The sequence below is a fragment of the Nilaparvata lugens genome, chromosome 2 (genome assembly GCF_014356525.2).
Source record: "Nilaparvata lugens isolate BPH chromosome 2, ASM1435652v1, whole genome shotgun sequence".
Taxonomy (NCBI): domain Eukaryota; kingdom Metazoa; phylum Arthropoda; class Insecta; order Hemiptera; family Delphacidae; genus Nilaparvata; species Nilaparvata lugens.
The window spans coordinates 44,702,974-44,718,390 of NC_052505.1; the positions used below are offsets into that span (position 1 = coordinate 44,702,974).

At 34.2% G+C, this 15,417-nt stretch overlaps 1 protein-coding gene across 6 annotated transcripts in view; it reads right to left on the reverse strand.

Annotated features, from left to right (window-relative positions):
- LOC111048457 (protein prickle) overlaps positions 1–15,417 on the reverse strand; it is a 357,446-nt gene that overhangs the window by 38,527 nt on the left and 303,502 nt on the right. For all 6 annotated transcript variants that reach the window (XM_022334379.2, XM_022334450.2, XM_022334518.2 and 3 more), the window contains one exon: positions 13,331–13,577. In XM_022334379.2, coding sequence (XP_022190071.2) covers positions 13,331–13,577 — 247 coding nt within the window. The remainder of the gene's footprint in view (positions 1–13,330; positions 13,578–15,417) is intronic.

Here is a 15,417-nt window from a genome sequence, read left to right on the forward strand (position 1 = left end):
CAGATAGCTTTCTGTATCCTTCTCCAACCCCGCACCATTATCACCAAATAGTTTTTAGGTCATCAATTAACTACCAGAATATTTAATCTGAATTATGAAAATTTATTATTAAATCATGAAAAGATATGTTTTCTTGGTGAATAGGCTATAGTATATTTGAGCATAAAAATTTGAAATCGAAGTATTCTTTCATGATTTTATTTTTAATGTTGAAAGGATAGTTTGATTCATAATTTCCATATACATAGAAGTAGCCCCACAAAATAAGGTGAACATTGAAGTATATTTGATATAAGAATTGATTATAAGAATCATTATTAACACGAATGAATAATAATAAACACTATATGAGATGGAGCACCAGAATGACTTGAGTCACAGCTATCTTCTCTAGAAGGCGGTGGAAAAAGAAACATGGTAACCATGCCGTCCTTTCACTACCACTGACTCAACGTGAATTGTACCATAAAGGATATATTAATTTATATGAAGGATATCAATTCAATATTGAGATGAGTGTCATTTCGATTTTGCAGTCACTGTCGACTGTTGATTATCCAAAACAATATTCAATTGAGTGAGAAAGTATATTCAAGTGATCAATGAAGAAATCGATCAATTGAACAGAATAAATAAAATATGATATCACAAACGACTAGATTGAAAATGTACTATTTAGGTTTAGGACTAATGTGATAGAATTCACATCCAATTTCTTTGAAAACAAATCATTCATTTCTTTCAAGTTGCAGCAAGCTAATCCCTGTTGAACAATCCAATGTCTCGTATATTTTAAAGGCGGATTTCCGTAAAAACGGAGTAGCCTATCATATACATTGAGAGAGTTTGCCAACTCCCTGTAATAATACTACCTCGATAATGCCCAGTTTCCGAATTAGATTAGCATCAACTTTTATTCAGGCAACACAAATTACAGTACCTTTCAGCTAGTAACGGAAACTTACAGAAACTTTGCAAGTCTGCAACTAATCAACAAACTCTGACTCAGTTTTCATCTATTCTTTACGCGAAAATCCTGTACTTACTTTCTCCACAGGAATGGTTGAACTGAATGGTGCAGACTACAGATTACAGACTACAGAATGCAAAAAAGGATTTGGTAAAAAGTGATGAACATTGAAATTCAATGTCCTGGATGAATTAGTTTTAACTGTAGTCATCTTGATACGTTTTATGTTCTTTGCGAACATCTAAGCTCACTACAAATTTTAGAAGACTCCACATTAGAACTGAATGAACTGCAATTGTTACATTTGATTCAATCTGTTCATTCTCATATTACAATCAGGACATTTAAGCAATGATAACATGTTCTCACGAAAACTATTCATAGAAATCCAACATTTTTAGTTGCGTGCTGTATGAAATTATTGTATGTTCTTTTCACTCCAACCTTGCAACCGTTTAAAAAGTTTCTCATAAAGCGTCAAATGCATTCAACACGGCAAATCATCTTTGGACAACTCGCCGTTAACCATTGTGTTTCAAGAATGCTTTCTTAAATGGTTATGAAAGAAAAACACAACAAATAGTGACTCAATTGTGTAATGATATACGATTAATTTTCAACTGCAGATTGATACTGGAAAATTGCTTTCATGTGAAAAATTTGCAGGAATAAAATAGATGTCCTTAGAATAATTATGTGGATTCACATATCATAGCAATTATCTGTGCAGACTATCATAAGACATTACACAAAACAATAATAGTGGCATTTTAAAATTGCAAACTTCAGAGAAGCTCACTGCTAGTAGCTCACGTGATTATCACAATGGTGATGGGGGTTTTTCATCTCCTTGAATAACAAGCAGAAGCATCTCCTATTCTCAGCTGGAGTTACGAATCTGTGGGAATTGATGGATAGTATTCCAATGAGAAATTAGAGTGTATACGAATATTATCCAAGCTTTTCATTATACATTATTTGTCTATGGTTGTACATTCAATTGGAATAGTTTTGAAATGTACTAAAATTTATTCAAAATAGCCTATCATCGGATGATGTTTTGAGAGTTGATTTTCGCATAACCTGAGTTTCATTCTACCATCAACAGAATGATGAAATGAAAATTAAAATTAAAAATTCTTTATTAGGCGGAGTTAGGACGTTAATGATACAGAAATCATAGCAATGAATAGGAGAGAACAGAACTCTTCCTATTTTGAATTGGATATTCAGTTCAAGAGTGTGACATTTGGTTTGAATAAATTTAATCCTGTAATATAATAATTGAATATTATCAAATAATAATATTTGAATCATGTATGAATGAATGTATGATGATTCAATGATTCGTGGAAATGAAGAAAAAATAAAATATTGAGAATTCAAAATACAGTATTGTAACAATATTCATTGTTCCAATTGTGAATGATGAGGATTATGCTGATTGTCATGAGAAGTCAGCCTGTTATGAAAATGCATTTCGCTGCTTTGCTTTTCTGCGTTGTGTTGTGTCGACGTTGTAAGTGTGTGCATAGAAGGCGCACTACTAGGAAAATCAACGATTTTCCTGGAGCATCAGTCTGGTTCATGACCTTATAAGGCAAGGAATTTGTGTCCGATTGATTATCAATCATGCCTTATTTGGTTAGAAATTTGGAAAATAGCTGTCACTTGGTGGGAGGATGTACAGTATATTAAATTGTAGTTGTACTGTTCCTTTCTATTGGCGGAAATTCTGATAAATATTTTCTAGAAAATAGCAACTCCCAATCACAGTTGACTTTGGTTAAGTTGCAATAGTCTAGTTTGGCCGATCACGCAGCTGTCTCGACAAGGCAAGCGTACCGTGGCTTCATTCAGCGTCTATCCATTGCTGCTAACAGAACTGAATAAGTGAATATGTAGTCTCTCAATAACTTTGCTTAAACTTATGTAGTGATTAGATAATATTTATTATGGCTTTTGGCCGGCCTTAGTCTTTTCTTTTATTGTCTCTGCAACCTTCTGTTGTAGCAGTATGTTTAGTTCGCTTGCATTTTAGAAGTTTTTTCAAAAGTAAAGAAGAGAGAGTATCAAAAGTTGTCGCCTTACGATGGATATTAACCTCCTATAACTGCTACCAAAGGTACGTCATAGATTATAATCTAATTTAGGAAATTATTATCGATGAAAGCTTCCATCAAAGTATTAAATTTATTGTGATATTAGTAAAGTAATTGGGAATAGTCCTTTTGATTCTCTTGTAATGGAAGATGTTAATTGTACATTCAAACTGATAAATGTTGGAAGAAAATGACCGGTATATGCTCTTGTAGAAATGTAGAGTGCCCATTAGAAGGAATCAAGATATTTTTGTTTGATATTATTTCTGAAGAGGAAGCTATTAACCTAAATTCAAATTACTGTTGTTTAAATCCAAATTTACTGATGTTTGTAGTATATTATTATGAATTCTATTAGTATTTTGTGATATAGATTTCATTTGTTTTGCTGATTCTAATAAAAAGCTTTCTTGATTCTTAAGGAAACACCTATCATATAATTTGAACAGACTGAATAAACTAAGAATGATACTCGAAAGACCTTATTATGAGAAGTGATAGTATTGTATTATGGTATAATATGTACTCACCTCTTTGTATATAGGGCATGACCCTGATTACAAATAAATTCCATTCCATTAAATCAAGATATTGGAGTAGGTAATGTCTATTTGTGTTTTAAAGTAATAAGTATTAATTTGAGTTTTATATTAAAAAGAACCTAAAGAATGTTGACTTAATATGACTGAAGTTATGTTAATTTGCATTATCCTAGTTTAATTTTTTTATTCTAACAGCAGTCAATGTACGGGTCCATGAATGTCTCGTGAACGTGTGTCTTTAAGCTGCTGAGATGCCTCTGAATCGATGGCAGTCCTAGAAGCTTGGGGTCTGCTGTCTCCTGTCCCATCTGGACGTGTAGAGCTCAATCACCGAGCCTAGATTCAAATTGACGAAACAGATTTGAGGTAACAACTTTTTCCAAATTAAACAAAAGTCCCAGGAATTCCGGATGTGGCAGAATGGGTTTCAGTGACTATGGACTTTCAAAAAGGGGGTACAACGTGAACCATTAAATCAAACTTTAGGATTTGGGGATTAATAGATGACAAATTTTTATTTTTGTTTGAATAGTAGATTTTCGGTTGTATCTTTACATTGAAATATGTGGCCATATTTTCTCTTTAAGGATCCAGCTGGGAATTTCAGTTGTCAGTATATTTATATTTAATAATATACTAAATTACTTAGAGTTGAACTAGCATATAAAATGTTTAAAGGTCCATTATTGATAAATGTTTTGTAAATGATATTTTCATCTTTATGTTGTGAAAAATCGATGGAAGTTTCAAGGACCCTAGCCTTTTCTAAATTTGTTTTGATGTCACATATTTTTTTAATAGTTTTCCCATGTAGAATTCCGTGATGTGATCCTTCAGGAATATTTGTCTTTGCAGCTTTTAAAAGTATAATATAAAGATACAGAATAGATATTATTGGGGATTATTAATATTTGATAATATATTGATAGTGTTTTAAAAGTTTCCAAGTGTGTTCTAAATGTTCTAAGAGTTTTCTGAATTTCATGTTGATCTTTCTTTTAAAATATTTATTGTTATTTATGATTGACTTCTGAGAAATATCTATGGTAACTTCCAATTCTCCTTTCTATAAATTAGAGTCCTTTAAGCTTCTGATGATTCAATCTAGGATGTTTTCAATGTAAAGCAGACAGAGTAGGATACTATCGAATTAGCTATATGGGAGATAACTTTCTAAATTTAGTGATTCTATTTTCGGTTTTCATGATGCAACTCAATTTTGTTTTGTTAACTGTTGAATTAAACTGTTAAAGGCGACAATATACTTGATATCTTCTCTCTATTTCGTTCTCTCTTTTGTCATTTCTGGATTCCCATTCTCTAGCACTAAGTATGTTTATCAAGCATCCCTTTTATTAAGTTATATTGTGTGTGCTTCTGAATTCTAAATTCTAAATCAACTTTCCAACTATTCATAGCACGGCACAGTATTTAATAGAGCGAATGGATTCGATAATATATTGAAGGAGTTGGTTCGATTTGAAAGCTTTGAGCGTAACTGATTCTGCAGATGGGATGGGAATTTCAGAATAGTTTCAAAATATTAATCAGCTTGATAGACTATCTAGTCACAAGCATTACGATACTTTAGTCGCTATGCTAGCGGAATTTATAAGCTAACGGTATCATCAAAGAAGAGTTATTCCTCTCTCGGGCAAATTCATAAGCTGTAAAATATTGAGAAGTTGAGAAGAAAAGCGGGGAAGGGGATGATTGGTCTGAGGAGAAAAGATGGGAGGAGTATGGCAGATTAACACGCAAGGTCGACATTAATTAGAAAGGAGAATACCAGTTTTAAGATGAAGAAGAAGAACAAGTCATGCTCGATTTGAATCTTGTCGTGGTGTTACATTAATCCGCCATCCGTGAAGCTCAGTTAAGTTTAGGTTCTGTTTGAGCGAATTTCACAGAAAAAGTGGTTTAGGAAGCAGAAAGGATACCCTACAGAAATTGCTCAGAAATACTAATGAAAACGCATTCATGAAATTCTAATGAAACCACATTTTAAACTTGGAAAGGCTCAACCATGATTAATATCCTTCTTGAGTGACTACAATTAAATTTGATATCTCACTTGGAGTGGTTTTAAGATAATCTAATAAATTGAATTAGACCAAGTTCAACTCAGTTTCAGATAAAATTGGCATAATTATCAATAAGAAATTACGACCAGGAATTAATTATATAGAAATATTATGCATCATCTGTGAACAATGATCTCCAAGATTTTACTACTCAAAAACATTCTCAGCCAAGCAGGCTTTAGCTGCCTAGTAACACAAAGTATAAGATTATCTTCTATCTCTATCTTCTCCGAGCTAGTAACCAGTAACATCAAGAACCGATCAGTAACTGCTTGCTAGTCAACTATAACTTGATTGGAACGATCTTGAAAAAAGTTTATGCACATAACCCCAGCACCTCTTGATAAATGCAATGTCCAACGAACTGACAACACTGTGAACGTAGGTTTGAAATCAGCAGTCAACTGCGGCATGCATTTTAACGTGGGTCAGAATTTCTACTTCCTTACGCGGTTTTCAATTCGGGCTAATAAATTGGATGAGCCTACTCTACGACGTCGCCATTCTCCTTAGGGCACAGCATTTTATTATTTATTTAAAGGTAGTTGTGAGATGACCGTGTGACAAATTTACTCGAAATAGATGTAGGTACTCCCGTTTGATCCGATTAAATCGAATTAGCTATATGGGAGATAACTTTCTAAATTTAGTGATTCTATTTTCGGTTTTCATGATGCAACTCAATTTTGTTTTGTTAACTGTTGAATTAAACTGTTAAAGGCGACAATATACTTGATATCTTCTCTCTATTTCGTTCTCTCTTTTGTCATTTCTGGATTCCCATTCTCTAGCACTAAGTATGTTTATCAAGCATCCCTTTTATTAGGTTATATTGTGTGTGCTTCTGAATTCTAAATTCTAAATTAACTTTCCAAATTCATAGCACGGCACAGTATTTAATAGAGCGAATGGATTCGAGAATATATTGAAGGAGTTGGTTCGATTTGAAAGCTTTGAGCGTAACTGATTCTGCAGATGGGATGGGAATTTCAGAATAGTTTCAAAATATAAATCAGCTTGATAGACTATCTAGTCACAAGCATTACGATACTTTAGTCGCTATGCTAGCGGAATTTATAAGCTAACGGTATCATCAAAGAAGAGTTATTCCTCTCTCGGGCAAATTCATAAGCTGTAAAATATTGAGAAGTTGAGAAGAAAAGCGGGGAAGGGGATGATTGGTCTGAGGAGAAAAGATGGGAGGAGTATGGCAGATTAACACGCAAGGTCGACATTAATTAGAAAGGAGAATACCAGTTTTAAGATGAAGAAGAAGAACAAGTCATGCTCGATTTGAATCTTGTCGTGGTGTTACATTAATCCGCCATCCGTGAAGCTCAGTTAAGTTCAGGTTCTGTTTGAGCGAATTTCACAGAAAAAGTGGTTTAGGAAGCAGAAAGGATACCCTACAGAAATTGCTCAGAAATACTAATGAAAACGCATTCATGAAATTCTAATGAAACCACATTTTAAACTTGGAAAGGCTCAACCATGATTAATTTCCTACTTGAGTGACTACAATTAAATTTTATATCTCACTTGGAGTGGTTTTAAGATAATCTAATAAATTGAATTAGACCAAGTTCAACTCAGTTTCAGATAAAATTGGCATAATTATCAATAAGAAATTACGACCAGGAATTAATTATATAGAAATATTATGCATCATCTGTGAACAATGATCTTCAAGATTTTACTACTCAAAAACATTCTCAGCCAAGCAGGCTTTAGCTGCCTAGTAACACAAAGTATAAGATTATCTTCTATCTCTATCTTCTCCGAGCTAGTAACCAGTAACATCAAGAGCCGATCAGTAACTGCTTGCTAGTCAACCATAACTTGCTTGGAACGATCTTGAAAAAAGTTTATGCACATAACCCCAGCACCTCTTGATAAATGCAATGTCCAACGAACTGACAACACTGTGAACGTAGGTTTGAAATCAGCAGTCAGCTGCGGCATGCATTTTAACGTGAGTCAGAATTTCTACTTCCTTACGCGGTTTTCAATTCGGGCTAATAAATTGGATAAACCTACTCTACGACGTCGCCATTCTCCTTAGGGCACAGCATTTTAATATTTATATAAAGGTAGTTGTGAGATGACCGTGTGACAAATTTACTCGAAATAGATGTAGGTACTCCCGTTTGATCCGATTAAATCGAGTTGAATGAGATAAAACTGAATTATAGTTTCCGTATATTTCATGTATAAAGAACAAAATTTGTTCAGCCCTGAGCGTGGATCTGATTCCAGACTTGAGTATTGGCTAAAAATCACTATTCCAAGCTACATGAATAGAAACATCAACATGAATCAAGATCGCAGCCACACAAACACATCAAACAATGGTTCGTAAATAAAATTTTCGCATAACCAGAAAAATATCAAGATATTTACTCGTTATGAACATACTTCCCAACAGGTACCAACGTTTCCAACATTCCATTCAAATTTATTACCACTTGTTTCATTGGGGTGTAGTAGCGTGCATTGTAATGTCGAATCGAATAACGCTCTGAATAGGACGTCAATATACGATTGCAGGTCCATTGTTCGCAATGAAAACGAAATTCAAGTGAGAATGAAAAATTGAAATAGTTCTCTATTCAGTCTGGCTGGCATTCACGAGTCTCTCATAACAAAGCAGACTACACAACATACCTTTGAAAAATATTGGAATGCCACTGGCTTTTTGAGCTTCTTGTTTTTATTGGGATCAGCTCAGCATTATTCTCCTCTTCTTCAGCTTCTCTCCTACTAAGGCACTCTTCCACTATGTGGGTACTTCACTTGAAAAAGCAGCAATCATTGTCCTAACTTTCTCTTCAACGTGCCTGGCGACTTTCATGGGACTTTATCAAGTTACAAAACATTTTTCCAATATTCATGAGCAAACTGCGTCCGGCTTTGTTGGGCAAAGTAAGTACCAAACAAGACTTTCTGCCAACTTATTGAACTTTTGTACACTGGTACACTGTGTATACAAAACACCAAAACATACTTCATAGATATTGATCTGTATGCAGGATTAACAGCGATAACTTTTCGTTCACCCTATAAACATAAGTTTCATTTCTCTGCATGAAATATTGATCGGATGATACCATTGATTTCTTATAACATCACGAGATTCTAACCAATAACTTCTAGTATTACAATGAATGTTTACTTCCCGAAACATGACAAAGATGAAACAAAAACAGACATGTGAAACAAAATCTAACCAGTAACAAGAAACAAATAAGACTTTCAATTTGAAGGGTTGGTGAGAAGTTGGTCAACTATGAACCAATCAGAGATGGAGACTATTTTCAAATATTAAGAATTTTCATATGTATTACAAATCAAATTCTTGGAAGATATAATCATCATTCTAACCAGAATGTAAATCAAGATCTAAGAATATTATTTAAGTAACTTGTTCTTGAAATGAAGGTGGACAAAAACAGTCATAGTTCGTTCTAAAAAGTCAATGTTCTCCAATAGTAATCAAAGTCCATAAAGTCAGTGGAAATGATAGGACGGCTAAGATTTTTCTACTGGCTTCTTAAGTAATAAAATTATAGTAATGACACAGATATGATTCAAGTCATCCTGGTGTATCTGATATAGGCCTATCATTCATAAATGTTGATTCTATTCAATATAATTTTAAAAATAATTATTTCTAATATATTATATTTATCAAGAAAAACATATTTTCTAAATATATATCATTATGATAATTATGATGATAATCTTTCATTATCAAAATTGAATATTCTGCAAACTCATTATTATATTTCTTCATAGCCTGAAAATGATTAAGCAATGGTGCGGAGTTGGAAAATGATAGTCATACAGCTATCTGCTTTTTCATGACAGACAGGAAGAGCAAGTCGATGTTGATCAGGAGCTGAATTTGAAACTTGAAACTCACTATAAACAGAGATAAGGGAAGATCTGAGTACTGAGTTCTCTCTGCTATAATTCTGAACAAAATAATCTGTTGAAAAGCTTCAGCTCATAACTTATACAGAGTGAGTCAAATGTATGGGAACACTTCAATAAATTGGAGACTGTTGTAGATATGATAGTGTAACTTTCATGATAAGTTTGATGATTGGTCAAATACTGTACCTTTTGACACACAACTGAATTTCAACCCCTCATAAGGGGTTGTAACTCGAATATTTTAAATGTGAACACCCATTGTGTATTACATCATTTTAAAGGCCTTTAAAAAAAAGAAAGATGGCATCGACAAAAATGTTCTATGATACTTTTATCCAAAATGGCGGCTGATTGAAGTTTTAGTTTTTAAAGAAGTGAGGGATTGTAACACAAATATTTTGAACGTAAACAAACATTGTGTGATACATCATTTTAAAGGCCTTCTCTAAACTAGAAAGATGACATTAATGAATATGTTCTATGATACTTCTTTCCAAAATATGTGGCTGATCAAAATTTATCAGTTATTTCTTTAAAATGATGTATCACACAATGGGTAGTCTTATAATACTTATATTCTATTCATATGAATCATAAAAATAGTAGTAGTTGCACTAAAGTTGAATTACTCATCATGTCAAAGAACTGTCATCAGCAGAAATTCCTTGAGAGGAATCTGATTCCTAATCCAAGATCAACGGAACAGCGGTCAGTCAACCACCGTTTGTGGTTTCATTATAGCGGATTAGCTTTCAACCATAATACCTTAGTACCTACGAATTGCATAAATCAGAAATAAAAATGTAAATTATAACTCTCAGAATCAAAGAAAATGAAAAAATAATCCTTATTACGATTATTCATTTGATTCTGTATCATTTTACTTTTTGTGGTTACAAAAACATTTTTGATAGAGGTTTCTACTATATTTTCATATTTATGTGTTCAGTTTGATGAAGTATTATACATACTGTATGGTATACTGTTTAGTATAGTAAAAATTTATAAATTCGATTGTATAAAGTTTAAACCTGAAAATGACAGATAAAGAACAGATGCTGTATATACGAATAGATTTATGATATCTATAGTATTACTACTACAAACTTTACACGGACATTTGTAGAAAGTTTCAAGTTTATTAGGCATCATTCCGATTCTACAGGAATCTGGTTCAGTCTATTAAACTGTAGAGTAGGCAGAATAATTACAAGGTTTGAAGAATTGATGTCAGTCGGACAAAACTAAGAATGATGTTATGAGACGATTATTATTAAAGAACGACAAAAATAAGCGTGAGAATAACAAGCAAGGAAACTCTGACGTCTCCCGTAGGTGGGCCAGATATAATTTTCCGAAAAATTTACACCAGAAGTACTTTTTTGGTTAGACCAATAAAAAACCAGTTGGAGCAGTTCTAGTTTGTTCTCTACTGAATTCAGATCCTATTTCATGTTTAAGCGGCCAATTAAAATTCTGTGTTTATAGAGTTGATCCTATCGCTAACTATCTAATCTTCTAATCGACTATCAAAATCTCATGTATTTGTGTGGATTGACGACTGTCGCCAGCCTAGAATAGGCTAGTTGATTGGCGATGACATCCTATTTCAAAATTCATCAAAATTTCATTGGTATTCTTGTTTTCAATTCTGTGTGCCCTGTAACTCTTATAGTATTCTAACATTGTTGCACTACTTTCCCTATTCCTTGCAGATTGATGACTCTTGAGAAAGCCATGATTTGTTGAGGCACGTTCGGATTGGAATAGTTGCTTGAAAACCTTTGTGCTTGGTATTCAGATGCTCCCTTTGGTTTTGCTTTACGAAACTGACGCTCGACACCATAATAAGAGGTAATCGATCTGTTCAATTCCATTACAAGACATAAGAGAGACATAATTGAGTTGGAAGAGAGGAGATCAGGTTCTTCTAGAAACTTAAATGTACAAATTCAAGAATCAAATAAAACGTATTTACTGTTGAGTATTTCACAACGTATCCTCCAATCAAGTATCTCTTTAGAATAAAGTTATAAGGCTTCAGTCAATTTTCAAAGCTTAAACCATAGACTAAGTAAACATCTTAGGTTAGATATGTGCTTCAACCTAGAGGATCTGATTTAACGGCGTAGTGAAGGCTTATATGGTTGAGTATCGGGCATATTGACAATAGTGATTGATAATCGAACTTTTATAAGACTATTATGGAAAACCAATTTAATATGTTTCCTTTTCCTTACTTTTCCTTTTGACAACTATGGACAAGATAGGCAAGTACATGTTCTACAATTCGTTTAGTTGTTTTTATAGGGTCAAGACATACAGAAAAGTGGTGTTTATTGAAAAGTCCATCAGCCAACAGCCACACACAACTCATGTGTTTGGAATCTGACCAGCAATATCCGGCGTTCGCTTGGAGTTTGAGCCACAAATTGTTTTCTACTTTTTTGTGAAGCAGTCCACAGTCCACACCCGGGTGCCACAGTTAGAATATAATTGTAATGCAAGTCACGCCTCGAGCTACCTAGCTCGACTCGCCACTACAAGACTCGAACAGCGTGTTCAGTTCTCTTATCGTGTCTGCTGTTCGACTCCCAACTACGTACCAATCAGCTCTGGCATCAATTAAGCTCTGTGCTCAACTTGCTCCAGTTTCTACCGAAAAGAATCTCAGGAGTGGTCTTTGCTTCCAAGACTATGTTTCAAGGAAAAAGCAAACACGGTTTGAGCATTTTTGTAACTAGGCATCTTTAAAACTGTTGAATAAATGAAGATTATACACAAATAGAGCTAAACTACCACTTATCACAGAAAGAAAGATACGAGGGAAAGTTGGTATTGTTTATTATGAAAATTAACAGGATTGAGTTCTCTTACCAGATTTATAACTATTCGAATAATTTTCAATGTTTGGCAATTACTGATTTCAAAAGGAATTGATCTACTAAATTGATTGTAAGCACAACCAGCATGTGAAATAAAGAAATTGGAGAATAGGGAAATCAAGTCTCCAATAAGCCTCAGTCTCCGATATTCTCAGGTTGGATTAAGGCCAACAAATATATGACATAGTGGGATAAACACGAACATGGTTGAAGTTTATAAAAGGAATTGCAGTGGATTCAAACCCGTTAAGAAGGTAAGAATTACAAGAATTGGAAGAGACTCCAGGTTAGAAATTAATTAGATTTTCACATTCACATTATGTATTTGTGGAATCAATCTTCACACATAGGCCTAGTTGAGCATAAACAGAAGAGAAATTACATTAATGTATTGCTCTAATATGACAGGTGTTTTTTTAGAGGTATAGGACTTCAAGTTGGCATTACTGTTCAAGATGGCGACCGATTTAACAGGTGTTAAGTGATTTATTCTCATTATTTGGCAATTCATCATGAATCACGCCTGAACAACGCTTGCAAACAGAGCAATTAATACAATTCATTGTTCAAATGCATGTTTGTTTATATAAGTGACTGCACTATAGTCTGAAGGAGATTTTAGATTATAGGATGGCTCTCACACTCAGTCTACATTGACTTCACAGAGTATTTCAAGCACTACAGTTTTACTAGAAGAGATTAAATCAAATCCTTTCAGTTGGATTTCTCCAATGACCAATCTTGAGATTCATAGATTCATGTTGGAAATGCAATAAACACATGATTATTGTTGAATGAAGTAGATGCTAACCTGATCAGGCCTGAGACCGGGCGGCACCCAGGTGTACTCCTCGAGAGCGCATCCCGAGTCGTCGTCAGATTGCGAGTGTCGCTGAGGGTCGGCGAGGCTCTTGCCAAGCAGCTTGTCGGAGAGTGAGTCCGGGAGTCCGGGCAGGCCGAGGGTGGCCGCCGCTGAGGCCGGTGAGGGCGTCGACATCTTGCTGCTGCCACCGCTGCAGTGCTCCTCTCGCGGACACTTGCAGTTCCGGCACACTTTTCTGCAACAATAACAATTGTTACTTGATTAGAAACACCTTACAATAGGAGTTTATACAACAATTTTGTAATACGGGTCTTTAAAGCACGAGCTCGATGTAGAGGGAAGACACAAGCGAGTTAGAAATGAGTTCAGTGAGGTAAATCCAATTCATTCATTCATTATCAAATGTCATAAATATCATTCGAATATGAATGTTTTGACTTTCCAATATGATGACGTGGCGAAGTCTGAATAGTGATGTCGATACAATAGCATATCAAATCAATAAATCACTTGAAAATAACATAGATGAGTTATCAAAAATGGAGGGAGATTTCGAGGTAGTTCCACCTACAGTTACTGTTTATATAGTATTTGTAGTTACACCTTGTTGTTTAACCAGAAATACTCAATATTAGTGGCATTGTACCAAATACTAATGCAGGCTATTCACGTTTGGACGGTGGTCCCCAGACGGGAGGATTTTTCCGGCATTTGAACGATTCTTATAGGCATATGAACTATTGTTCATCGTCGATTTGGTCCGGCCCACGGTATATAGAAGGTGTCACGCGCATGTTTGTGCTAAATTTCCGGTGTAGCTGACGTAATTTTATATCCAATCATCTGTTTTTAACAAATAAGTTTAATAAATTGCCAATAGAAACGTCGGTTATGGTGATGACGCAATCTAGCTTGTTGGCCGTTTTCATCAAAATACCGTGGACCGGCCTGACCTACACATTGCATTCTGCCTAAAATCACATAAAAAACAATGTCGGGTACAAAAGTTCCACAATGTGTCGCTGAAAGCTACTCAAGTAGAAAAAATTCTACTTACAAATCCATGAATAAATTGAATCAAATAAAGTTTTTAGAACATACATTGATATTCTGAATATCTATATTCCATCCACGATAGAGGGAATCGATATAAATCTCCAGTACAGTATATTTCAAGTACAATAAATAGTGGCCTTCTCTTACTTGAATCATTTTTATCAATACAGATGAAATGTTCATTTTGTGAGTCTATAAATAATAATGAAATGATCGCTAACATTGAATAAAAGAAGTTAGCAATACGATAAAAAAATATTGATTAATTGAAAGGATCATTTGAATTATTACAAAATTTTGACTTCGATAGAGCTCACACTGAATAGGCTAGAACTGAAAAGTCTGCATTTCCTGATTCACTATCGACAAAATATAATTCCATCAGAAATCTTCATCAATCTTATAAAAGAACTGCGGTCTAGCAATGGAGCATGCAATTGCTCATGAAAAGAACTCAAACAAAAACTGCTTGGAAGCAACTCATATCAGGCTTCTGCTAACCATTAAATCTATTAGTACGTGTTTTGATGGAGGTAGGAAATAATTTTTTACGATGGGAATAACAGCAAGTGTTAAAATAAAAACGGTGAAGATATCTCATCATCTCGAAGGTTCCCACATAGCTTACTTCGCTTGTTTTATCTTGTATCTTCCTCTTCCGAAAACCTACACCGGACTAGATGAAAAGTATCGCCTTGTTTTAGTGTAATAGCTTTTCTCTGCCCAACGGTTGATAATTAATGTACAAGTATTTTTGAAAATTTAGTCATTTTCAAAATGGTAGAAAATTACCACCTCTCAACATGCTATAAAATTCGATGCTACAGCTTAATTCATCTAACATGATTGGGAATTTTGAAGGCTCATGTTTCTTAAAGCATTATGTGTTTTTTCCTCCATCATCCAAATTTACAAGAGTAACATTCTTTACCGGGTCAAAGTAACCAAAGACTGAAGTCTGAAATACTACTGGAACCTTAATTGGAAGAAAAATCAAATTTAAACCAAATTAACCATCC